The 27,982-nt window shown below is 39.6% G+C and overlaps 1 protein-coding gene across 3 annotated transcripts; it reads right to left on the minus strand.

The window, feature by feature from the left end:
• Positions 1–5,121: 5,121 nt before the first annotated feature.
• LOC140346539 (drebrin-like protein) lies at positions 5,122–27,939 on the minus strand. Of its 3 annotated transcripts, XM_072432656.1 has the most exons (17): positions 27,752–27,939; positions 15,853–15,908; positions 15,451–15,563; positions 15,204–15,278; positions 11,897–12,043; positions 11,273–11,350; positions 11,051–11,202; positions 10,922–10,976; positions 10,381–10,455; positions 9,588–9,690; positions 8,539–9,006; positions 7,592–7,993; positions 7,448–7,537; positions 6,806–6,904; positions 6,589–6,719; positions 6,087–6,138; positions 5,122–5,965 (listed from the first exon to the last, which is right to left on the minus strand). In XM_072432656.1, exons 1-17 carry the CDS (start codon positions 27,841–27,843, stop codon positions 5,820–5,822), a joined length of 2,334 nt encoding a protein of 777 aa, XP_072288757.1. In that variant the 5' UTR covers positions 27,844–27,939; the 3' UTR covers positions 5,122–5,819. The 3 variants fall into 3 exon arrangements, with proteins under 3 accessions (XP_072288757.1, XP_072288756.1, XP_072288758.1); XM_072432655.1 differs by having other exon boundaries at positions 7,448–7,993; XM_072432657.1 differs by lacking the exons at positions 7,448–7,537; positions 7,592–7,993.
• Positions 27,940–27,982: the final 43 nt, after the last annotated feature.

A 27,982-nucleotide genomic window follows, 5' to 3' on the forward strand; every position in this document is an offset into this window, starting at 1 on the left:
GCGTCCAATTTCTTTCATTTTCAATAAGAGTCAAAAAACCAGAAAATATAATTTCAGTAAAATACATTTACCGTCAGTTTACTGGATGGAAACATAAATGAATGGTGTAGCCCAAAAACAATAAACCTGAAGATGACTGTATTTCTTCTGGAACACGGACTGTTTAACAAAAGTCACTTGTGCTTTTGGAGACACAACATTATTTCAAAGTGCAGGAAGGCCATTTGAAGAGGAGGCAGGGATTTAACCAGGGAAGAATTAAAGAATGCATTTTTTGTTTTCATCTTTGCAATCAGAAAAATAAAGCATCTCGGAGCAAGTCTGTTGCATTAATTAAGAACTACACTTTTCCCCTGTGGTTTCCGAGCACTTTGAAGATTCCTTCACAATAGAACCAAAGCTTCAACCATTTACCAGCTCAAGAAAGAGAAACATCCCTGTGATCGGATCACAATGCCACATGTTAGCTGATAGGCAGAGAATTTGTATGGTAAAAGCAAAAAGCCTCTCGGGAATCATGACAGGAAAAGTCCCAAAGAGAAAGCGCTGCCAATAGTCTCCTCCAATGACTGCTAACAGATTTGCACTTTCTTGCTTTAAGACAGAGCGATGTTCTAATCCTTTGCTCATTGTTTCTGGCCGAGAGAAGCTGCAGAGGAGTGGGATCTTTGCCAAAGAAGCCCATAGAAGTTAATAGGTTCTTTCTGTGCTGACAGTGATATCTTGGCTGGCGTCATCACGATCTTCTAAGGCTTTATCTACTGTAGTGGTTTTGACGATAATCTTTAAAGAGGAAAATGTGGATAGGACAATGTCAAGCAGGAAAGATGTCTAAAAGCAATGGTTTAACCAGGACTTACAGCAGATGGAATTATAACTTATCTAAAGCTGATTTGTCTCCGAGCACTAAACACAATGAGGGAAATGAGATTCATGTTTTGATACACAGTTTACACTTAGAGTGCCATCACCATCGCACGCTACTTGATTCATCCGATTAAAAAAACACTCAGACAGCAGCACTGTCAGAATTTTCAAGTTGAAAGAGACTTTTTTCCCTGTGTGGGTCCTCCGTAATGTGCAGATGTTAACAAAAAGGCTTTATTTAAGGGAAAGACAGGTGCTTTTGAGCTATTTTGGGAACAATGATGCATGCCTGCTGCTAAATCATCATAAGGCGATACCGCTGTGGATACATGAAAATGTTGAGGTGGAGATCGCAGAGTTGGGGCATAAAAAGAAATGTTTCAGACAACGTCAAGCCCCAAAGAGAGACTCACAACCTTCCTCACTGGCTCTCCTCACATGTCTTCTTCCCTTTTGCCAAGTGCCAAGAAAGAAAACTAGACGCATTTCCACTCAAACTTGCCCACAGGTGCTTGCAAGCTTGCCGAGATAAGTCAGGGTTACACAAGAATGCTGAGATAGAATTTTGTCGGCACCATAAAACTGACACCTCTCCCAAACACGTAATTAATCACTAAAAGTTGTGGCAAACTATTAGTTAGAAGATGACAGGCAGGGGTTGGGAAGTGGCAAGGAGAAAAAGGTTGATTCACAAACGAGGGCTAAGAATAGTGTGCGTGCATGAGCTATAGTGTGTGTGTGTGTGTGTGTGTGTGTCTGTGTGTGTGTGTGTGTGTGTCTGTGTGTGTGTCTGTTTGAGTGTATATGTGTCTATAATGTGTGTGTGTGTGTGTGTGTGTGTGTGTGTCTGTGTGTGTGTCTGTTTGAGTGTATATGTGTCTATAATGTGTGTGTGTGTGTGTGTGTGTGTGTGTCTGTGTGTGTGTCTGTTTGAGTGTATATGTGTCTATAATGTGTGTGTGTGTGTGTGTGTGTGTGTGTGTGTGTGTGTGTGTGTCTGTGTGTGTCTGTGTGTGTTTGTCTGTCTGTGTGTGTGTGTGTGTGAGTGTGTGTGTGTGTGTGTGTCTGTGTGTGTCTGTGTGTGTGTGTGTGTGTGTCCATGCATCTTCTCCACTGATCTCGCAGGCTCCAGAAGAGGAACATGTGGCCCAGAGCTCTGAGCAGCCAGGTCGGATTAGGTTAGTGTCATTTGGCCTGGTTGCTGATAACACTGCATACAATGAGTGGCACTTCCCCAGCGCCACTTCACCTCGGCTATCCCACACTTGTCACTCAGATAGTCTGTCAGTTAGAAAGGTGATAGCAAAGGGTGGATAAAGGAGTACAGGTCATATACAGTTAGCTACAGTGGATGTGTGGAAAAAAGGCAGTTTACTTTTTTGTCTATAGCGGTGATTTCATACAAGTACAAACATTTTCTTCCACTTATTCTTGAGCAAAAGCACTCATCAATGTCAATATTTATTTAATTTTTTATTCTTTTTATGTAGAAGATGATATTAAAATTAAAAAACTAAAATGTTCTGGCATTGGAGATATACTCTTCAAAATATATATGCTAATTATAGGCACGGACTATCACTAATCTTTGTTTAAAGTATGTATTTGTCATTAGCAATCTGTAGTTTTCTACAGTGTTTAAGTAATTTGCCTTGTGTTTGTGTGTCTACGTTGACCTTTAATGTTGAAAAAAGTTTGAGAATAATTGTACTTCCTGGTTCAACAATGGATTACAGGTCATATACAGTTAGCTACAGTGGATGTGTGTGTAAAATAGGCAGTTTACCTTTTTGTCTAGCAGTGATTTCATACATAAGTACATACATTTTCTTCCACTTATTCTTGAGCAAAAGCACTCATCAATGTCAATATTTCATTTATGTAGAAGATGATATTAAGAGATACACTATTCAAAATATATATGCTAATTTTAGGCACCGACTATCACTTATCTTTGTTTAAAGTATGTATTTGACACATTATTTCATTAGCAATCTGTATTTTTCTGCAATGTTTCAGTAATTTGCCTTGTGTTTGTGTGTCTAAGTCGGCCTTTAATGGTGAAATAATTATTGGAGAGTTTTGTAATTGTACTTCCTGGTTCAACATGAGCAGCAGATGTCACAGAGGTCATTTCACAACTATTACCTAGCGACCATACTGTAAACAAGGGCCAAAATCTATATAAGTTAGACAATAGTTATGATTTGACCAAAATATTACCTGATAACACATACTATATTTTGTTAAATGATTGCATAAACTGTCAAGATTTTTTTTAATTGAATTCAGTATTTGAATCCAGCTCTACTTCCTGTAATGTTCAATTTAGATTAAAATTGTTTTCCTCCACAAACTTGTCACTTGACTGACGTGAAACTGATAAATATTTACCATAGGTCCACACAAAGTAATAATCAAAAAAACATGAGAACCTGTCACAAGCACTTTAAATACGGGTCAGGAAATGCCACAGAATTCCACATGCACATTTGAACTCACAAATCACACAAGGCCTCAAACTTTCTGAACACTTTCTTGAGTACAAACCCAAACATCATTTCATAAGTGTCTCTACAACAATAAGATGTGGCTAAGGATGGATCACTTAAGGTACAGCCTGCAGATAGTAAGGACTGCAAGGCTGACTGACATGTTATCTGGCCCCTCCCTATCACTCTTCCTAATCGGAGTAGACAAGATACCCCTGGTGTTGTGGGGATGACCATGGGAACAAAGCTTCGGCGTATAAGAGGGCATAACTGTCCAAACCAATTTGACTTCAGACTCTGCCTTAACACATGCGACTCTACCTTATACCTTACTTCTAAAGGATGTCAAAAAACTTACTCCTTTTCTATTTTGGAATTAATCTAAATCCCTCTGAAACACACAAGCACTTTTAAGCCGTTTCACGCTCTTCTGCCCTCATTCCAATTACTGTTTTATAAAAGGCTCATCACCTTTTCACACATATCACCGACGATTAACCTCCTGGAATAACATGGGCACGAGCTTCTCTTGGATAGATTTAGTGAGTATGTCAACATGCATCAGTTCAGCTTAGATCTAACCCAAGGTAAAGCTCATACCTCTCTATTACAGCTGCCAAACACCCTTTCTGAACTGGCATCACCAAAGCATCACCCAAAATACTAAAGGTGTATACTTAAGAAAAATTAATGTCATATTTAATCAATCATTATTTCCCTGGAAGAAAATCCTGTTTGAGGTGAAGAAGCATTAGCAATTTTTAGTCTTGGTAAAGTCTGGCTATCCCAACAATGCACCTTCTTTCTGCCTGTCAAAATAGTTCTCCTTTTGTCCCTAATGGAAGGCCATTAGTGCGCGGCCTGATGTGAGCAAAGGCAATGTCGCCACCTGTAGATACGCACAAGGAACTGCAATTTTAGGCCATTTAAGTTTTGTGTGAAATATTAAATGCTTTTCCAAAATAGTAGTGTTATAGAAATCGTATGTGCATGAAAACTAATAAAAATCACAAGAACGCAGCAATTAATTTACCCTTGTATGGTGTTATCCGGGGTTCCATGCAAGGTTGTTATTGTTTTTTTTTAACGTTTTAGCAAATTTTTTTGAAGCTCGGTTTAATTTTATTATTGGATTCAAACTTTTATCTGAACATTTATCTGAGGTCAAATAATTTGGAACATTTCTCATCTGTTCACAGAGTTTTCAGGCTCTTTCTCAGAACAGAACTCTCATTCAGAAACATACCTGTCCAGTGGTAAACTGCACCAAACCAGTGGTCACTTTGTTTGCTGAGAGCAAGACTAGACTTCTGCAGAACTGCAGAGTAAATGAAATGAATGAAATAGCACATGAAACGCATGAGTTTGAGAGTTTTGGTGGTAAAATGAATTATCAGCTTAACATGCGACACTAACATTTTGTGTTTAACATTTTGTTCTCTGAAACTCTGTGTAGGATTTTATGTAAGTGGAGAAGTGTTAACTTATAGTTGAGTGTAAAACATATATTGCCATACATAGAATTATGCAGTCAAAGCAATTAACATCTGTATGGAGACATGCCACCAGAAGCTTTATATAGTGCACCTTTAAAAATACAAAGTAGAAAACTCTATAAAAATCAATTAGACACTATTTATTGTTATCAAAACTTATCAAAATTATCATTCAGTATTGTTTGCTATTTTTTACCAAATTTGATTGCCAAATATGACCCGTCCCCTACAACAGCAACGGTCAAAAACTTTCAAAATAAAATGCATATTGTACAGTAGACTTTTAATAGAAGTATTTTCAGGTGTAGTACATTTGGAGCTTCAGAAAGACATTCAAGGGTGGAATAATGTAAGTATGCTTTAGTGTTTCTATACATTCTTATATACAGTGTGCAGTTTTATTGGATAATACAGAGCTCAGTGAATTGAACGTACAAGGCAAGACAAATTAATGTGATAATGAAAGAATATTATGAAAAAGACACTCCATACTAAAGAGACACATACAAAACAGCACAGTGCTTCTTTATGTGATGCTGTGGGTAAATTAAAATGTGGTAAACAAATATAGTTCTGCAAAATATCTCAGGGCAATAAGATGACATCCAATATGTGATTAGGCACACCAGCCAAGAGAACAGTAATCTATACATAAAACACACAAAACAAACTGGGAGCAGGAAATAATGCTTGTTATGTGAAAATATGGTTATGGGGGGTGAAAAAACGCGTTTGTGATCATTTGTCATCCGTTTGTTCCTCCTCTAGATCATTTTGAGTGTATCGCAACAATAAGTTATTTTGGTTCAAAAGGAAAAGGTCTTATACAAAACAAATGAGGCTGGCTTCATGCTAAGATAAAACAATATTGAAAGTTTTGCAAAGACAGAAAGTTGTTTTACTGTGTGGATAAAGGTATAAGAGCAATTTCCTGAGCGTCTATAATGCGGGCGTGTCTCCAAACTCATTGCGGTGATATGGTCTCAACATAATTGGCTGGGAACAAGCCTTGTCGGCCATCTTGGCTCCAGCCTCTCCACCAGCCTTTGTCCACAGCCTCCACGTCCCTAATGATGTCACCCAGTTCAAAGGAGAGCTCTGATTCGTCCTCTATATAAGAGACCACAAAATAACATGGTGAGGACTGGTTACTCATACTCATACTGTACTTGGAAGTATAGGGCGCACTTATAGCGCTTCGCAATTATTTGCTGAAATTGCAGCTGCTTACCTGCTTGATAGTCATACAGCGCTCGGACACACAAATGTGGTTCGGCTGAAACCTACGGAGGAAAAAAAGGAAGAAAAACAGAAGAAAATTGCTGTAATCATGGAAAGGTCTTTGTGTGCTTCTTTAAACTAAACTCACTATGTCAGGAACAGAAAGTACACAACCCTCTCACACAGGTCACACCCTAAAATGCGATGTATTGTGCTTTTGGACGCCCTTCTATCAGAACCAGAATTTGGAGCTGGCCATAGAGAAATAAGTGGGAAAGAGAAGGTATGTTTGTTTTGACAGTGAACGACGAAGAATGGGAACAGATATGTGCTTTGTTATATGTGCTGATGTGACACGTGCAGATGAATTAATGATAGATCAACAAATGATGGAGCAGATTATTTAGCGTTGTAGGGTCTTGATTTCACTGTACAGTAACAACATCAGTTTCACCTGCCACACAATTTCTGTTTAGTCCTGTAGCGTGCGATGTGGTCCGCAGTAACCATACCTCTTCTCCGTTCTCTGAAATTGTGATGTACTTTTGGATGCAAATGTCGTCCTCTTCATCATCCCGCACGTTACAGTACACCGCGAGCTCTGGACTGTCCAACTCCGGGTCAGACGGACTTAAGGAGTGATCTGAAATTTGAAGAAAAAAAAGACTTTTCATTGGGATTCAATTGCTGCTTTACAGTTTAACCTTTTGCTACAGCTGTACATCGAACCTGTTCCATTGTGCTCCCGCGAGTTTCCATTCGGGATCACGTTGACTGCCGAGTCCGGTGTCAAACATTTGAATCCCAGGCTCTCCTCGGATATAGGGTCTAGACAAAACCACGCCATATAAAAAATAAAACATGAATTTAGTGTAAATTAAAAGGTACTTGATTCCACGTCTACACATTAAAGAACAATCACAAGATCAATAGCAAATAGTGAGATGAATTGTATATAATGTTGGCCAAACTTCTGTGTCAATGTCAATGGAAAAAATGAATAAGACCATTTATTTTTTTATATTTTTTTATTGTTAAAATCATATGGAATTTGAAATAGTTTGAATATGTGAAAAAAAGAAATATTATACAGTTTATGCTTGTTTGTTAATGCTGTGATGAAGCAGACGGATAGAACAAGACCATTTACAGGTCCAAAGACAGAGGCTATGATCTTTTTCTATTTTTAAACATGTGCTATGTGTCTATGGGCAAGACACTTTCCCTAACGTGCCTGTTTTCACGGGATTGTGCACGTGATTATTGAGAGAACAGCTCGAGAGCAACGCTCTGGAGGAGTTACGCAGGCACTAAATTGACCCACAAAGGAATGAAAATTGGACTTAATGTTGCTTTTAGTGCTTGACTTACCTGTGAACTCTGAAGCATCCTCATGCTGTCTAAGCAAAGCCGCTTCGTTCCATTCAGGGCTCAGATGTTTCTCTGATTGGTCCGGCTCCTCTTCAGTCATCTTCTCCTCCTGCTCCTCGGGTTCCTCTGATGTCACATGGGCACGTTTGACCTCTGCAGTCTCTTCTGTCTGTTCCTCCGCTTGCTTCACTTCAGTCTGCGTGTACTCTGTGTACTCTGTGTACTCTATCCCATGCACTTCCTTCTCTAACCTCGTCGCTGTCTGGGCCTGCTCCTCCTCGGCTGAAGTCTCCTCTGGTTCTGTGCAGGGTAGAAGTTCACCTTTCTCCTCTTTGACCTCTTCCTCCTCGACAGTCTCCACTTGGTCGAGCTGTGTTTGTGTCTCGTTCCTTGCAGCTTCTTCCCAAAATGGCTCCTCTGGATCAGGTCGTGGTTCTGTTTTGGGTTGAGTGTCTTCCTTCTCCTTCACATCCGCCTCTTCCTCTTCATCCTCTTCCACAAGCACAGTCTGTACTTTGTAGCTTATTTCTGAAGCAAGCTCAGCAGCTGCAAAGACATGTTTTGTATAGAAATGCATGTGCAGATAGGTTTAATGTTATTTACAACATCATCATTATGACTCTCAGTGTTCCTCAAGACACAATACGAAAGATTTACCGAATTACTGGATTTTAGGTAGAGGCGTAATTTGGATTATTTTGAAATGGCCAATAAAACCACACAATAAAATGATGTTCCTTAGTTGTGAATGATTAGGAATAGATTTTAATATGCAACACATCATCCTTTTGTGCCCCCCAGAGCCCCCTCTCATATATACTTCCAAATACTTTTAAAATACATGACGGGATACTTTAAATGAGTCCAAATATGTACTAATTAGACAAGTGCAAAATACTATGGAAGTTCCAAGCGTGTACGATGGGAGTCTAAGCCCCCAGTGGTGTGTCCAAAGTCATGCACTTGAAACAATCCATTAGAATTACAAATACCAGGCCCACACAGAGACAGCACCGCACTGAAGTCACCATGGCGTTGTAAGTGTGATTTATCTTGTAAATTAGTTGCACATACATTGTTCCGTCTCTCACCTGATATCGGGTGCTCTGGCAGTGAAGCCCTTGGTGCTGGAGGAGATGCATTCAGTTCAAAATTGAAAGCGTTGTGCTCTGTAACGTTCGGTGGTGATCCGGGCGCATCGCCTGCTGAGGAAAGCCCAACGGAAGCCACTAATGTCGGGGAGGCCGGAGGAGCAGAGGGCTCTGATGGTGACCGTGCCCGTCCTCTCATCTGGATGTTGGCCAGTGGGACGCTGGGCAGGGCGGAGGACGGTGGGGGGGATAGGGGCGGGGAAGCGCGGGTTCTTTGTGGAGAGGTGGATGGGAGAAAGAGTGGACTTGTGGGTGGTGATGTGGCCCGGTTGAATGGGGAGGGAGAAGCTCTGGAGAAGGGCGACACAACAGGGGAACTGCGGGGGGAGGATGCAGAGCTCTCCTCGGCTTTGGAGAAGATGAAGGCCGTGTCGGTCAGACTGCGCTGGTAACGCCTGAACGGTTTACCTGAGGAGGATGAGAACAGCCATGAACGTCTGCTAATCTGCTGAAGTAATCTGCTGCAATAAACTACAGCCTCAGGTGGGGAGTACAATTACCAGTCACTTTTTCAAGAAATGTTTGTTACTAATAATTACTATAATTTAACTCCTACTTGCGTAATATTTTACAGTACTGTAGTAACAGTACTCTTAAGTTGAGTAAAAGTAAACTTCCTCTTCGACAAGTAACAAAGGCTTGATGTTGACAATATGAAATTATTTGAACGATTGTCTTTCATGCATCGCTCCTTTAGATAAGATTTAGTTTGTGTAAATCCTTTTTTTATCCTTCCAATTACATAAACTTCCGATTATAAATCAGATGTCACATCCAGATAGTTACTCCTACTAGAGTAATAGTTTCCTTTAATACGTCGCACTCTTTCTTGGACCACTACTTAATACTTCTACTTGAGTCATGCTATTTTACTTGATTATCCTACATTTTTTCAATTCCTTACCCAAATATGGCAGCTGTAAATGTACTAGATGTGTACCACAGAGGCACTGGTTCTAGCACTACACATTTCCCCAGCTCACACATACCAGAGCGAGAGGGACTGGTGGGACTCAGTGATGAGGACGACGAGAGCTGTCTGAAGAACTCGCGAGGGTTCATGGTACGTTGGGACACTAATGCAGCGGCCTCCTAAAAATCACACAAACACAATCAGTTGTACATCCTAAAGAGGGAAAGGTCAAGGGACACTTTTTGTTATCACTCCAAAAAGGCTGTTATATGAGAGCAGAGACAACGCAAGCAAAGAGATACCTCGCTTTTTTCTTTATTTCTCTCATTCTAACTATACTTATGTCTAATAAATAATTCCTAAATAGTGATTTACCGAATGATTTACCAGTACTCTATTAGCAGCTAGACTGGAAATTGACTAAGTTCCTCCCCTTGGATGCCTTTAAAACCAAGTTAAAAGCATTAGAAACTAGTGAGAAATTGTTTTTCATAACTTCATAATGCAATTGTTTTTCATAATCTATGCTTCATTATGTTGTTTTATTGTTGGTTGGTTGGTTGGTTGTTTGTTTGTATGTTCTAACTGTGCCTTTGAAAAAGAGGTTTTTAATCTTAATGGGACTCTAATGGTCAATAACAGGATAACATACATAACAAAACATAATTAGTTAACATTAAGTCTCTCCAACCATTGTTTCCTCAAAGAAGAAACATAATTACATCAGGAGTACATATTTGTATCTTCACATTTCATCTGCGCTCACATTAAAACAGGGTGTAAACTCAGTGTTGCTGCGGCCTTGCCCTGACACTGCTAATTCCGAACATCCCTGGCATTCTGCGCAGGTCTGGCTGACACGGACTTACTGCTGCTTTCTCAATCGATTCACTTCTTTTGAGGCGCGCTCTCATCTCCTCCTCGTGCTCCCTCTGCTGCAGCTCCTGTCAGCGCACAAACACAAAACACATGTCACGGCCTCGCGCTCGGCGTAACCACTCACAGTCACAGGAAACATGGATGCAGCCTCAGCTCAACACTAGTACGTGGTGTATACATGGATTACACAGATGCCGTTGGATATAACACAAAGTCAGGAATGTTGTCATCCCCTGTCATAGTGTCGCTGTAACGCCACTAAGCGGAAGAAACCGAGTGTCACTTTGCCCTATCTTTGCATAAGGATTGTGTAGTTTCCCAGTTCTTTAGCGCAGTTGTCACGTATGTGCAGTACAAACTAGTCATTCTTGTATCTGTAATATTTTCTTTAGATGCAACTGGATGTTAGAATTGTATAATAAATAAATGCAATAATTAGCATTATTATAACCCAAAACCTTCTTTCACTTGTGTTGCTCCCGTGTCAAGTTTGCCTGTATGTATTGAAACACCATTTACTTCATAACTCACCCACTTAAACTTCTCTTTTCTCTGCCCTTCTTCTTCTTGCTCCGCTGCTATCTGCCTGCAACACAAGAGGCATGTGTTTCTCCAGATCTGCCCACAAGAGGTCACTCTCAGTTTTAAAACAGCCTTTACCTCTGCTCTTCAATCATTTTCAGCTTTTCGTTCATCTTTCGATCTCTCTCCTCCGCGTCTTGTCTTTCTTTCAAAGTCCTCTCTCTCTCCAGTCTCCGTCTCTCCTCTGCTGCCCTCTTCCTCTCCTCCTCTTTTCTCTCCTCTTCTTCACGCTGAAAAACAACACACGACTTCATTTAACGCACCGCCGAGCCTCAAATAAACGCTAACAAGAAAATGTACCTCTGCTCTTGCCCAAAAGGAATCCCTGTTTGCCAGCCGCATCTCCATGGCAGCATTTGTTTTTCTGTAATTAGTGCCCTGTTTCAAAAAGAATAACAAAACAGTTTAAGGTTGGACAGGAAAGCAGGAAAGACATAATTATGTAAAATAAACTTTACGGTGTATTTCGATTGATTCATAACTTAGTATTGTCGCCCATTCGAGAGTTGAGTGCTGAGGAAATGTCAGTTTTCATCTACCCCTTATCCCCACCTTCTTCCCTGTACTTACTTGTGATTCATTCAAAAAATCTTATAAAATCAATACAATAATAAAAAAAAGGTAAATTGCTATTTTTTTACAATCAGCAGTTTTGAAGAGGGCATTAATGAATCCTTTTCTATTATAAAGCTACTATAGATCAACTTATGGTTTATTTTATTTTTTTATTAAATATTGATCTACTACTATTATAGTTTCATACTAAATACTCCCCATAAAGCATTATTTGTCTTCTTTACTGCGCTGCAAACTGAGAATGATTTGTGTTTCTCTTTCATTTGAGCGCATGCAGCGCAGTAAAAAAAAATAAGAGCAGTCATTGTCTCCCTCTAGTGGATCTTTGTGATGTTACATGAAGCTCACCACAATGTCCTTCCTGTCCATTGATGATTGTGAGCTCCTCCTCAGCCACTGTGTGGAAGCATTGGTGTGGGCTTTGCTGAGCTCAGCCTTTATCCTCTCCTCTGTCACCTCCTCAGACTTCTCTGCGTTGAGGAACACGTTCACTTCCTGAAACAAAGTGTATGATCTCGGAACATAAATTATGTGTAACAGAACAAGCCTAAATCCACACAGGCACACAAAATGGTTTTAATTTACGGTGTGTAAGAGTTATGCACGCTCACAGCCAAACAGTTGTGCAACAGCTCTGTTTTAAACACTGGGAACAAAACCAGGCTTAAGCGCTGGGTGGTTAAGGGAAAAGTGGTGAGGCAAAGAAAACGTTCTTGCAACAAGACAAAGTAGGTATGAGAAGGAAATTGTGTAACTCAACAGGTATTTGTTTGATGTGACTAAATTAACTCCATTGTTTCCCTAAATATAGCAAACTTTGATCTGTGTTTGGTTTCATTCATGCATGTTTGAAGACTTGGGTTGTCATGTAGACCATCTCCCTTCTTCTGCTGCCAACTGTTGCATGTTTTGTGGACAGGAGGGCTGAGAGATACACTTTTCTGTGTTCCATACATAAATCTCAAACTAAATGTGTCAAATGAGTCTCTTTTTTTATAAATAATGCTTTAAGCAACAACCTAATTTATGATAAGATACAGAAACCTTCCTTTAGGCAGTCAGGTTCTGTTGTGTTTTAGGGCTAAGTAACAGTATCAAAGTCATTTCTGCAGGTAGTTTATAAAGATTATAAATCTTTTCCATCCTGAAAAAGTCTGGAGAGCCAGCACTGTCAAACTCCAGGAAACCACAGCTCTAGGTGAGTGACAACACTGACAATGACACTGAGCCTAACACACAAAGAAACCTGTAATAAAATGTCAGTGCAGAGTGTAATCCACATCACACTCTGCCAGGTTCACACAAACCCACACACTGAAACACACACACACACACACACACACACACTGAAACACACACACACACACACACACACACACACTGAAACACACACACACACACACACACACACACACACACACTGAAACACACACACACACACACACACACACTGAAACACACACACACACACACACACACACACACACTGAAACACACACACACACACACACTTAAACACACACACACACTTAAACACACACACACACCCACAAACTTAAACACACACACACACACACACACACACTGAAACACACACACACCCACACACTTAAACACACACACACACACACTTAAACACACACACACACACACACACACAAACTTAAACACACACACACACACACACACTTAAACACACACACACACACACAAACAAACTTAAACACACACACACACAAACAAACTTAAACACACACACACACAAACTTAAACACGCACACACACACCTGAACACACACCTGAACACACACGCACAGATTTTGAGGCCCGTTAGGGCATGTATGCAATCATAAAAGTAGACGTATTATAATTTATGTGAGTTCACACCACTCCACAATCCAAGGTGTTTTGTTATGTCTGAGGTTCTTTTAAAGGGGAAATATTATAGAAAATGTACTTTACCTAAGATTTTTGTGAAATTAAGGTTTTCCCTCATCAATAGGGAATGATTCATATAATTATGATTATGTGATTATAATTATGTCTGAGTAATCCTGCATTTTCCAGCTACATTTGAGTGCTCAGAGAATGCACCTACCCCCTATCTCCTCCCAACACTTGATACTGCTGACTATGTAGGAAATGTTACAAAGTAAGAACTAAAGGAAAATGTATTGTGGCTGTGAAATGCTATAATGAAGCGGCGACGCCTCTCAGTTCTAAAGTTTTGTAACATTTAACATATAGAATAATGGTCTACATATGTTATAGTTTTGTGCTTTTTTGGAACTTTTGGTGCTCACCGTTTGACAACTATTCATCATCAGAAAGCCTACTGTGACGTGACTTTCTCACTCAAGGGTGTTCTGTTATTTCAGGACTTGAATGCAAACTGTACAATGGGGGAAATGTAGACAACATGTTCATATTTGGGTTTTCTTAACTTATTCCAACAATGCAGCCCAGTATCCACACCCAAATGTGCAGGCACTCGCCTCGACAAAACAAAGTCACAGCCAGCTGGGACATGCCAGAAGAAGCTGCCATAATGGTGATAGTTGTTGTGAAAATGTTTTTTTCCAGATAAAATAATGACATGTTTCTGTAGAGTATTAGTTTATTGTAAAAGTGAATATTAGTCCACCTGTGATCTGTGTTGTAAGCTACAGTGCAGTGCTCCTCCTCTCAACATGGCAGGTTGAAGGCTTAATATTTGTGAGCACCAGGTTCACACAGAAATCCTGTCCAAGTCTCTAGAAAGTACATTCACAGACGAAGACCTTTGTAAAAAACAAACTTTATGAAACTAAAATTTAGTGAATTTGAGTATTGTGTATTACGTAACAGATTTGGCATTTGAAAGCACTGCTGCATTGTTCTGTCTTTATTTTTTGTTTTTAAATGGCACTTCTGTTTATGCAAATGTGTCCTGTGTGTGAATTACTAAAGCACTAATAATGTATCAGTAGAATCTGGTAGCTTTAAAAAGAATTCCCATTTCCCACATGTTCATACACACAACAAACAGTGAATATTCACTGATTATTGATCTAATTTAACCCTAATTATAATCAGGAGTACTTGTATACAACCAGCCACAAACACACACCCTTCACATCTCATGGACGAGCTGGGGGCCTCCAGACAGCTCCCAGAACTCCCAGACTCGACTCACGCTTTCAAAAACATGGACAAAAAACAACAAACATTCCAGAAATGCTTGGCCAGTTGACTGGGTGATGCCTTTATATGGAAACCAGTAACTCAAGGGTCATTTAACCCACTCTGAGTTCACACTGAACCTAGTGGGAAATGTGTAGCCTTGTGAGATAGTCATGTACCAGCACCAGTTTTTAGAATAAATGTAAACTGTAGCATTATTTTGCATCAAGAAGAAGCATGTGGGCCAAAAATAAAGTAGAAGTTTTCAGATCGTTGTCATACAAAACAAGCAGTAATGGGACAGGAAGTGCACTGAGCACAGGAAGCCCTCAAACAATGCAACGTAAACCAATGTGGGTAAAAATAGAATGCCCAAGTGCAGAGATGACAAAAGAGACAAAACATTTAAAAAGACTAAGATTACCTTCATGTGCATGAATTCAAAGTGGTACAAATGGAGACTATACTCTAGAGCAGGAGGATATTAGTGTACCTTGAAGAAGTTCTTGATTGCTGGGATGTGACTGGCACATTCTGTCCTTCTGAAGTCGTCCACATCTTGACCCATCTGAGAACAAACGCAGGAAGCAGACTCTTACATTCATGCCATACCTTTCTCAAGACAAGACAATATAAGCCAGAAGGAAGACAAAAGTGAGGAAGTTAAACTAATACTGTAAATGAACTAGCACTGGTGTAGTTAAGGGGAAATTCTCAACATCAAACTCTGAAATACTCACCCAGATAATCATAGCTGTCCTGGAGCTTCCACTGTCTGCGTTCACCATCCTGCAGAGTCCGTACTGGGCCTGGGACGTGTGGAGCTTGGATGCCAGCTCTGCCACACCACCCACTATGTTTAAAGCAAATGCAAAGAAAACAGAATCAACAATTATAAACGCAGAATCAGAAAAAGTTTATTTCCATTGCTAATGAACAGAAAACCAAATAAAAATGATTTAAATCTGCTACAGGATAAAAATAAAATAAAAATATAGACACATGTTCAAATGACAAGCATGATTTTATGATTTTTATTTTATTTCAGTTGAATAGGAAAATTATAATTGTGTAGCTATATTAGTTGTCTGTTTTGGACCTCACGTTTGAACATTTGCACCATTTGTGACTCTGCTCTTTACCTCCTGAGTCAGCCAGTCGGAGCTTGTTGCTGATGCCATCGTAGACGAACAGCGCCCTGCAGACACACCAAAGGTCAGAAAGATGCAGTACCACAGTATACCACAGTTAGAGTTAGAGAGTTAGGACAGAATATATGCGACATCTGCTTGAACAAGAGCCACACAGACGCACAGTACGTGGTCAGAGATGTTGAAGCACATACTTGGACTAAAGCAAAACACGCCTTCTGCAGTTCTTTACATCTCCACAATGCAACTCTGTGACGCTGCTTTTGTATTAATTGCCCCTCTTCTCTACGTTGCCAAGTGGACCCTCTGTGTCTGTGGTTTATTTCTAACAGCACTCTTCTTGCTCTTCAAGTGTAAAAACATTTATGGATAAAACTCAAATCTTTGCCATTCACTGCTGGAGGATCTGTGCAGGTAAAGGCCTGTCCTACCCCTCCCAAATGTCACAAAGACTTCAGCCCCAAAGCACAGCACTGTTTTAACTGGCTACTTATACGTCAGTGTGAAGGAATAACATTTGATGCATTACTTCAGGAGTTTTGCACAAAAAAGTAATTTGCCTTCAAAACAAGTATTTCTACATTTAGCCAGGAAAGTTGAACTCAAAACCTTATTATTCTGTAGCTAGTTCTGCACTTATATCATTTTATTTAGTGCATGTTGTTATTAGTGCTTTGTGTGGGAAATTACGTTCACTAATAATGACTATAATCAATATTCTGATTCTGATGATCGTAGCGGTGAACAGAGGTATTCTACATGAACAAAGTGTCTTATCTTGACTGTTTTCCTGTCTGTTTATTTTCAAACACAATTGAAATACTACACTATTGTAACTAATATAGACCAACATTTTTCCTGAATTATTTAAAGGTGCTACCCGGTGGTGGAGTGGTTAAGGTGGCAGCACATATGCCTTGCTTCATGTGCACTTCTCTCTTATTCCAATTTCACGCTAATACTGTCACGTCTAATAAAGCCTACGTGCCATAAAATCCTTTAAGAAATAAATATAAATACTAAAAGTGAGGTGCAAAAACCTTTCTTTCTTAATTATTTTTCTTTTGTTGTTGCTATTTACATATACCAAGTGAAAAATGATATCAGATAGACAAAAACAAGAGTTTTTCAAGTGCACCATGGTTTGTTGAGAAGTTTAGCCAGTGGTTTAAAATGAAGTTTGTGGTCATATTAGAGTAAGTGTACTAACTTAACCCTTTTCTAATGGAAGGCACACTGTTATTCTAATGTTGTTCTGCATCAGTCTGTCAGTCTGAGGTAAGTGCGTGACTAAAGACGCCCGTGCAGTGATTAAAAACCCTCTTGTCTGTGTAGGAGACGACGTGCTTGTCAGCGTTAATCTCTGCAGAACTCCAGGGAGTGTGTCAAAAACATCTGCAGGCCACAAGCTGCTCTTACGACAGGTCAAAGGTCAACCTGAAGGTCTATGCGTGTTTATCACCGCGACACAAAGAGAGAGAGTTGTCAAATAAATTCAAAAGGCACCGTATTGAATAATATGTGGTGTTAAAGTTAAGCCTTGTTAAGCCTACTTCTACTTTTATACAGACTTATACAGATAATAAACTTTGAACGGACTAATTTACCAAAAGATTTGTGGTTACGCACATTCACTCGCTGGTCAATTGCGTTGATGCAAAGATCATTTATGGATTTACAGATTGAATTTATGTCCCCTTACCTGCTTCTTACTCTCACCTCTGAAGTCTGTGCACCAAGTAGGCTGCTTTGTCCATTTTTGTGAACTTTCAGTACTAGTTGTGTATTTATACTGACTGTTTATACTGTAATACTGTATATTAAAGCTGTGTTCCTTGGATCTGTATAGGGTGACGTTGCATAAAGTTTCCAAATCATATGTTGTCTTGGAATTAGTGTCCAAATTGTGAAAAATGGTCCCTATACTTTATGCCTCAGCTGTTTCCATTGAACCAGCTGGCATGAATCACTGACATTTTTGCAGACAATCTTCTTTTGTCATGAAAGAGCAAAAAATAGCAATACCAGACAGTGTTTTTAGAGCCACAAAGAAAACAATGAAGCGGTCACTATACTGTGCACGCTATAGAATGGAAAGCGTCCGTGTGTTAAAGTGCACTGATATAAGTCTATTTCACTTTTGTTAATAAGCTAACAGTTGTACATTTTTGTCTTAATTCTAACTAACATTCTTTGAGCCACCTGAGTGTTATTTGAGCTGATTTTATGGCTCCACCTCCTCTACATCATTAGCCCTGTCAGCATCTGAGTTAAGACCAAAATCCACATCCCTGATCCTAAGTCATTTCTTAAGGTCACTTTTCACGAGAGGCTGGGGTCAGGGGTCGCCGCCTCTGAGGGAGTGTGGAAAATATGCATACGTTTCCAACTCAGAACCGAGGGGTCAGCCAGAGGAGACACGAGGAAATCTGAAGCCTTTCTGTTCATAAAGGTTATCTATTACAAATGTTAATATTATAGTCACTGCAACGGAGCAGAGGGCCACAAACAACCTGAAAATGTCAAATTTGTAGAATGACAAAGTGAATCTTTTGAAATATTGCATTTGACATAGTTATCCATGCGCGTCCACACCCTCCACACCCCACTGAGATTTGTGATATTAATATTAAATTGGTATGACATCAAAATGCTTGAATTTTTCCAATTTTCCAGTTCCTTTTTGTTGTTTGGACCAACTTAGCCTGAAGTCGGGCCACATTTGGCCCCCAGGTCGTAGTTTGGACATGCCTGCCCAACATTGTTTCAAAATTATGCACAATAAATTGTTTTACCAAACAAAAATAGTCCATTTACAATAATACACACTTCATACATAGAATACAGCTTTTGTTTTGAAAAAGAAATAACTTTGACTTTACTTGATAAAATGGCTTATGAATTGGACCCTTTGACTTAAGATGACTCTATAATATGCCTCAAAATGAAAATTGTGTCTTTTATTTACAGATTATTGTTAGATGCACTGTGCACAAATGTCTCTTCTAGCTTTTCTATTTGTGACCAGGACTTTTTAAAGAAAGACCTTTTTTTTTATTACATAAATTGCAAAGCTGTAATTTAAAAGACTTATCAACGCATAAGAATTGGGACTGGACAGACTTGCAAAACAAGGACTTATAACAATATATATCTTCATAAAACCAAAGAAAATACATCAGAGTATGGTTAAAGTGAGTAATTTTAAGAGGCAAGTATTATAATTCAAGCTTACGGAGTTAAGATAAGATAAGATAAGATATTCCTTTATTGTCCCACATGGGGAAATTCCATTGATGCAACGCAGTTACATAGACTCTCACACTACTTTTTATACTCGACCGATTTGCTGTGTTCTACTACATTTTTGTCAAGAGGTATGAGATGGATGATGAAGAAACCAATATACAGCACCTTCAAACTCAGCCAAATCTCTGGAAAAGGGAGTGACGACAGCGACAAGGAGGCCAATAATGTAAAAACGAGCTTTGAAACGGGAGGCTAAAGAAAAACAATGACATCACACTCTCAGAAATGCACAATGACTCTCGAGTTGGTGCAAGTCAGCTTTTTGTTACTGTACAAACAAATAAACGCTAAAGAGTACAGAGACAATCACACCTAGTTGTATACAGAGCCGTGACGGAAGGACAGTAGTTAAGTGTGGCATCAAACCTGTCTGTCATGGATGTCAGGTTAAAGAGCAGATCTGACGAGAGCTCACAGTACGAAGGCAGTGTTAGCAATAAAAATACCTGAAAATTATGTTTTAAAGCCATAAAAAAGCAACAGCGTGTCTTTAAGTAACTTGTTAGCCTCTGATTAGTGGAAAACAATTGTGAATATTCAAACAAAGCAAAGCAAAATGTAAAACCCCGTGCGTTTTCCTGTTTCTGCCTCATTGTTGGTTTATTCATTCCATTTGTGCCAGCGGGGGAGATATAGGAGATTTGTGCTTACGTGTGCCTCTACAATATGATAAACTGAGCTCAAGGAGAAGTATATGAGAAAACAGACAACAGACTGAGCTCTCGCCAGGACTCAGCGCTGAGATTAAGGCCTGCATCAGGAGACTTTCCTCCCGCCCTCCCTCACTGCTGCTGTCTTACATTCCCCACTGACCCCCAAGAGTTTTCATCTTTCATATTTTCAGCCTCCACTCTGGGCTGTCACTTAATCCTGCTTTTCTATGTAAATCATTCAAAGTTAAAAACAAAAGATGATACTGTAGCATGAATAAGAACAGTGAGATGTGAAAAGTGGAATCTTAAAAGCAAGATATAAAACGTATACAGTTGTAGACATGTATGTACACAAATGATCCCTCATGGACCCTCCCACCATGGACCCTCCCACCATGGACCCTCCCACCATGGACCCTCCCACCATGGACCCTCCCACCATGGACCCTCCCCAGCATCTTCTCAAGCCGCGCTCTCAGACATTTACTCCTTCCACACTTTGAGAATGAGAGTCCTTGTGCACATGTCACTATAATCCAGTACTCAACACTCTAAACAGTTCTGCACAATTATGGCACTTGCTCTCTGAATCTTGTCCCTCAGCAGACACAACCTGAACAGATCGTCTGGGGGACAGTCCTTTTAGTGCTTGCAAAGAAGCTTTTGAGTTCCATTATCTTCACCTTGTTGAGAGTTACTGATAAGTGCCAGTTGGTGGTCCACTATCATGACAAACCAAATATAGCAGTGACGTGTCCAAACAATAAAATTCAACAACAAAATAGTGTCATTCACCTTATCTTACCTCATCTTCTACTTACTGCATGACACTAAAGTAAAGCCGTGTAATATTCCGGGGGGAATGCAGACTTGGGGGAATAAATAGGACATTTTGTGTCAAATGTAAAAAATCTGGCCTGTTCTGTTCATAAAAATAAGACTGAAAGCCAATTTTATTCGTTTTTTCTGAAGAAAAAAAAAAGTTAAATCAAATAAAAAAATATGGCTGATTACTACAAGGAAAGTCTTTTTTAATTCATGAAAGGTATATTTACTTGTATCAGTGTTATAACATTAAGTGTGATAAGATAATAGAGGGACAAATGTGAAATATTCTCCCAAAACAATAGAGGCGTCCGCGGGCCACTCAGCTAACTACAACGACTTATCTGAAGAACATTTGTCAGGGCGGAGGATTCTGCCATCTCAGGAGACTATTACAGACCACTAAAGTTATTTAGTCTGGACTCCACGATAAATTGTCAAGGAAAATTATAGAGGAGATAAAGAACAAAGATTATACAAAAGAAAAGTGGCTTCATGCAGACGAGCGATTCAGGGACATTCAGGGGGCAGGATGGACAGAAGAGTGGAATGCATAAGGAGGTGAAGAGAGGGAAAATATTTAGTTTTTTTTGCTAAACAGTCAGTCAGAGATTAGAATTTTACCATCTAAACAAATAAGTTATTAAGAATGTGCCAAGGATGAAGGAGAGAGTAGGCTCGGCCATGGAAAGTACTGTGGGAGGTACAAATGTGTCTACTCTCTGGTAAATCCCTGTAAACACTCTAACAACTGAACATAAGAACATGTGAACAGAGGACAATCAAGTTTTATTCTGAAGGCATCGGCGTGTAGCATGGATAACTAGTGTTACACAAGTTAATCCACACGCCACAGCAGCCAGTCATTGTGTAGTGTAAGCAGAGCCGCACTCGTACCAATTACGTATTTAGGGACCACATTTTCCTCTGTGAAACTCAATCCCGAGCGCGAACAAAAACGTCATGTAATGTCTTTAGCACTTCAAAGAAACATAGCATAATTGATTCTCCGGCATGTCCAGTAGATTCGACGGGTGGGTTCAAATGCAGAGAGCAATATTAATGGTCAAGGTCCTTTTGGGGCTGTCCTCTACATTTCTAATATTTGCTTAGTTAAGAGTAATTTTGATCCTCCTTTGGCTACTTTCTTGATTAAAACTCTCGTAGCACTGATGTAGTCCCATTGTCGTCCTGGTTTAGCCTTAATTTAGACCTGAAAATTGTTCTGTTTTAGACCCGGTATAGATCTGGTGGTACTTGGAAAGCCAAATGTTTTCTTAGGTGGTACTTGGTGTGAACATTTAGTCTTGAGACGTCTAGTGAAGCACATACAGAAAAATACATCAACGCTGCTATTTGAATATTCTTTATGGCTTGTAGTCAGATTACAACTTCACAATTTGTTGGTCTGGACATTTTGGTCCTCAATAGTATGGAGGCACTTTGCTGTTGTTTCAATAAAGTCAGACAATATCTACAGGACACTAAAGAGGAGACACAAATAAAGTATGCTGTTGAGTTGAAAACAGAGTGAACTAAAGCAGAGGAGCGCTTTAATGCCGTGTTCCGTCGGGATATCTCAGGCATTTCCTGTGCATGCTGTCTCACACTACAGAAACACCCTCTCAACTGCACATCAATACTGTTATACAACCACATTATTAAAACAGTTCTATAGAACAGCTCAGGCAAGGATCTTCTGGACTTAAAACTCCACCGCAACTACAACTACTACTGCTCTAAGTTGTCTCATCATATCTCTTTCTTTAACAATCAAGCTTTAAATTCAAATATAAGAATCCTCTGGTGTTATGACTGGTGCCTGCACGAAGTATGTACTTTGGACTTGACTAGTGGTTAGAAATGTCATAATATCAAGATTAAGTGTTACGATTATTGTGAGAAAAACATCACAATTTAACGATTATGCACGATTAATCCTGAGATTGTGACCAAACAACAGAGAAATCTTTCATTTTCTTTTCATTCCCGTGGTCTGATATGTTGTTGCTCCTCAATTTTGTGAGCAGCTTTATGAAAATGAACTTTCTGAAAGACAAAATAAAGTGAAATGTGACAAAAACAGCCAAATAAAATAAGTTCTATTAATAGGTCTATTGTTTTGCACAATAGAATGAACAAAAACACTTAATTTTACTTCTAAAACCGTCACAATTGTTATATTTTTGATTCTTAAAATTATATTGTGATCTATATAATTAATAATGATCGTTTAACTGAATAATCTTCACATCTCTATCAGTGGCCAAGGCTGATACAAGACACAAAGACAAACATATATTTCATCACTGTCGCCGCTCACACATACAGTTGAACAGAAAACATCCAACGATCCAACAAGGATGGAACGAACAACCTCCTCACACTCTTACACCCTGCTATGCAACAACATTTGAAGTTAAATGTCAGTTTCCCCTGTACTTAGGGCATCATCATATTTTGTTAGAATTTCTGCCACCAGGTCATAAAATCAAACACAGAATGTCTTTTTTACTTCTTGTTTGATCCATGACCGTCCTGTTGTCCGGCTGCTTCCAAATCGTTAGTGTTGTTGTTGTGTCACTTTTAATGTCAATTGGAGGCCAAATGGAACTGTGCATTTACCACCACCCACTGTAGTCGAACGTCTTCAAAATACGTGTTTTACGCTGTACCGTAAAAAAGAGGGAAAAAAGGTGAGAAAGAAAGAGAAAAAGAAAGAGAAAAAGAGAGAGAAAGAAGGAGAGAGAGCCAAGAGCAAAATCGTGTTTTTTTTTTTACTGTTTGCACCCTGTCCAAGCATCACCCACCTTTTCCCCCAATCCAAATCTTTCCCACCAGCGTCACCGGGACAACAGTGTGTCGCAGAAGCCCTATCCCATCCATCCCAAATGGACAAACAGGGAAATGAAGACCTCACATCCAGCCCAACTTTTATGATCAGAAACCCCTGCTTGTCCCAGTTTTAACAGCTCGGTAACCCCTTCGTAACCATGGTGAGCTGGGGTTAACAGTGCGAGTAATTCTGCAAACACAGCTGACACTTCAGACCGTCTTCTGACACGTCAGACCGATCGAAACAGGTTCAAACTGTTGGAGTTCCTTTTTCATAAAGTTGGAATATAATACACACATCAGTAACTGCTTTGGCCAGATGTGTTGTTACCAACGTGAAACAATTCCAGCTTAATCATTTTTGTTTAGTGTTTTGTTCCAACATAAAGACAAACACTTTCCTGGGACAGATGTTAAGAACAAGATGACTCCTGCAAACAACATGCATTGAAACAAAGTGGTACATAATATCTTATAATGTAAAGACAAAATCTGAAGTTGTTCAGCCTTAATATTTACATTGAGTACATTATTTAACATACATTCAAGATTAATTGAGTTTTGATGTCTATTTTTAAATCAGAACTATGCCTTATCCAGCTAGTTGCTGCATTCCAGGACTCTTTAATGTAATACTTGGTTGTAAATGATGATATCCCTTCAAAGCTGTTGTTGAGGACTTATTCCTGAAAAGAATGCGACCGGATGGCCCTCATTTGTTGTGCTGAGCAGATTTGAGTTAATTCTTTAATAATGAGGCACCTGTGTAGGAGTTGGCTGGGACGCGCAGAACACACTGTCTCCCTTTAGCTTCAACTCCTACTGTCCAAACCAAGCATTTTTCCACGGGCACAGCGTTGCAAGAACATGAAATCCACCACAATTGTTTGCTAAAGGCAAGGTTTCAATTGCACATGTGTATCGCTTATACACACAAGTCAAGTTCTGGCAAATCAGAAGTGAAGGAAAAAAATCACAAATGCCCTCAAAAACTGATAGACACACCCGTTGCTTTATGTTTCTCAAAATGTCATCTGATTTGATAATAATGCAAAGTTGCAGACGTACAAGAAACTGTATTGTATTTAGTCTGCTGTTGTGGGCACAGAGAGAACAGATTGCACTGGAAACTATTTGAGTGTGCGGCTGGAGGCTGGCCATTGTGCCTCTACAGAAAGGAAGCAAATGCAATTTAGAGCTGTTTGAATCAAAAATTTCAAATCATTTACTATTGAAACATAAATGAATAATTGGAGAGGCAGGTGGTGCAGAATGTTGTCACAATGGATTATTGACACTGCTTGATTATCAATCAGTGCGTTGTTAAAAGTTTAGTAAGTTCGTGCCAAATGTCAATTAAAATAATAATAATAATTATATCAATCAAATAAGTTAATTATGTTCTGTGTCCAGAAACCCAATCCTTACAAAGATCTAAAATACAGTGTACACCCAAACACAATATTCAGTCATGTCTGATCTTGCCAAAGGGCCGACTGTTAACTTACAGCTTCAGCATAAACCCATCTGAATCCAAACAATGTTTAGCTACGCAGTAAGCAGTGGTTTTGTGCTGCCTGGGGTTCACCTAAACAAATCTAGGTATAACAGCAATTACTGTATCTATCTGTCATCATGTCCTTAGATGCCACCCACACACGTTTCCAAACTAAATTCTAGTAAGGTTTTTAGCCTTTTAGTAGGTGTTTTAGATTTACTACAATATAGCTTAATAAACTTTTTTGTTGTTGTTGAAAATCTATCACAAATTAGACCATTTGTTTTCATTTTCTGTATTTTTCAATACCCCAAGCAGGGAAATTAAATAGGTTTATTCATCAGTTTTAGTCCTGGGTGACAAAAGATGTGGATTACATTTGTGCGTCAAGTACATGTATCAGTTAAACAATGAACACACATTATGAGGAAAAAGCAGAAGTTTGCCTAATGCGGAAGTAGATACTTCTCCCCCCAAAAATAAATGATTATTTTTATAATTCCTGTAAAATTGTTTATGATACTGCTACTTGCAGGTGTTATGTTACTGTTGATATCTGTATTCTGTATATACCTGAGCAAGTGGTACAGTAGTGTATAAAAGGGTGCTCTGTGACATTGCGAGTCCTGCCTCTTGTGTCCCTGGCCCAAACCCACAGGTGTATCCCATCTACAGTGTAACTATAGCCCAGCTCTCCTGAGTCCAGAGCTTTCACTTAATCATGCATGAGCCTGCTCCAAGTCTGGCAAGTACAAGCACCACAACCACCTCAGGGCTCAGATAAAGAAAAACTTCATCTCTTATCACAACCTCGGAAGTATCTAGTATTATATCCCATGTGTGTCCCAAATTAAAGAATAAACGATATTGTTGTTACTTACCCTTCGTGCTCAGCCTATTTTCGGTTAATTTGGCACAGGAAACTGGACATCATATAACTTGCATCTGTGTGTGTCCAAGTTTGCTAATATCTGCATAAACAACAGTATTTAACCTCCAGCTGCCCAGAACCAGTCTACATTTCTGTGATTATCTGAATTCGAAGCTCTCTGTTTTCTTTCATTCAGTAAAATAAGGGTTAAATAATACCAAACGTGTATCCAGAGGCAGCATCGGTGCTCTCACAATGGACAATCACCTAAACACTCATTATGTTTTGTTGATATATTTCCACATAATAACTGGTTCCTTGTAACACAGTAAGTAGTAGTAAGTAAAATAGTTCTTCTCGAGATGAGAAACAGACTTAACCTACAACTGGCATTACCTCAGTGACTTGGAGCTAAACAAGGTAATTTACAAGACAACATACAGCTTTAATGGTGCTTTGTAAAACTGTTCAAACCATTGTTAACTGCCTGGGTGACCCTGTGCAAATTCACTGAACAAACCCAGAACAAAACATTTTATGGCACGGAAACAGAACATATTTGACAGAACGCCTGTACAATTCACAACCTGAAAAGCTGTTAGGTGTTAAAAATCTCCCCTGCTGTCCTGATGCTGGACATAAGGGAGAGGAAAGCATTGAGCACTCTCTTCTTCAAAGCCTGCCCACAAAAGGTCTGGTTCCCATTCAGTCCACAAGGTCATTGGATAATACACACGGGGACCTGAAGGCCAAGCTGTGGGGGTGGGACCGTTGAGCCAAACATGCACCCCCATACGATAAACAGAAACTTGGAAGCAATTGCGATGTAAAAGTTGTATTGGAACAGGCGGACGAACACAGTGAGAAGTTCACATCTGTCTTGCTCAGCTGTTTGACAGGATCATGACATCATAACCCTCCACCCCCTCCATAAACCCAAAAGTAGGCCACTTCTTTTCCCTTTTTCCCTGATACTGATCGAAACAAATGGATTTCAGTTTGCACACAAAAACCGTGGATTTTGACAATGTCCAAAACCTGCATGAAGAAGAAAGTAACAGCATTCTATTGTTGAGTTTTAGGTGCAGATTTGGCCTGAAAGTGGAGAAAAGAAAGACGGTGGAGATGTAGAAAAGCATCAGTTGCGAGCACATGTGTTTTTTGGCAAGATGGTCTCAACTATGAGTCATAAAGCTGGGAAAAACTTGCAACATAGAGGATTGAGAGACATATTCCTTTGTGCGCAAGTCTCTTATGCAAAGTGGAGAAATCTATTGCATTCAACTATCACTTTTTTACAAGTTTTTAAATGGGTCTGCAATAAAAGTAAAATATATAGTATGAACAAGTAGGTCAAAAGGATGTTACCAAGTCTACCTCTTGCATTAATGTAATACACTTTTAACGCGAAATGTTTAGCAGACAAATGTCTTTTAATTAGCTTCATCGCCCTTCTGAGTATAGGTGCCATGTATCCTGCGTCTGTCAAATTAAAGAGCCACCGTGAAAGACAACCCTGTCAATGATCACCAGAAACCCGATCCCCTGAACAGACAATAGCCCAGTTTTAGAGGTGTGCGCGGTCTTGGTAACAGCAGACAGCCACTGGCCAGGTGTTGCGCATGGAGACGCATCAGACGCTTGACGTGCGTAAAACACTGTCACCCTGCATAGCCTTTAGTTCTCAACGTGTGGGCCTACTCACCAGTGTACTTCAAGTGTCCCACACCAACAGAAGATATTAACAAAGCGCAATATTCCCTCACAGAATGGCTTATAATAAAAACAAACCTAAAACGGGTGCTTAAATTGCGGTGGGATTTAATAGTGAGTGGAGTGACCATGCTGTGTCTAAAAGATGTTTTTTTCTAAATACAAAATGCAGTGGGTTTTTTTTACCAGTTAATGGATGAACGCGGGTTGATGATGTCCTCTTTTGCCGTGAGCAGTGAGAGGCTGTAGGTGTCCAGGTTGATCGTTCGCGTGCTCATCGTGCCAAAAAGTTTCCAGAGCACACCCCGACTCTCTCTCTCCCTTCACCCCACGACAGGGGATTTTGCTCCGTGCAGCGAGTAGCCAGAACCAAAACTGCAAAATGTGGAGGTATGCAGTGCTCATGCAGCGAATGGG

The sequence above is a fragment of the Eucyclogobius newberryi genome, unplaced genomic scaffold (assembly GCF_026437365.1).
Source record: "Eucyclogobius newberryi isolate DKJ021-1_F unplaced genomic scaffold, fEucNew1.0.hap1 SCAF_6, whole genome shotgun sequence".
Lineage (NCBI taxonomy): Eukaryota > Metazoa > Chordata > Actinopteri > Gobiiformes > Gobiidae > Eucyclogobius > Eucyclogobius newberryi.

Excerpts from the sequence above, each read along its gene's own strand:
- LOC140346539 (XM_072432655.1), bottom strand. The coding sequence starts at position 27,843 with ATGAGCACGCGAACGATCAACCTGGACACCTACAGCCTCTCACTGCTC. Across the intron at positions 6,720-6,805 it reads GCGGGAGCACAATGGAACAG|ATCACTCCTTAAGTCCGTCT; the intron begins GTTCGATGTACA and ends TTCAAATTTCAG. Across the intron at positions 5,966-6,086 it reads GCTGTATGACTATCAAGCAG|AGGACGAATCAGAGCTCTCC; the intron begins GTAAGCAGCTGC and ends TCTCTTATATAG.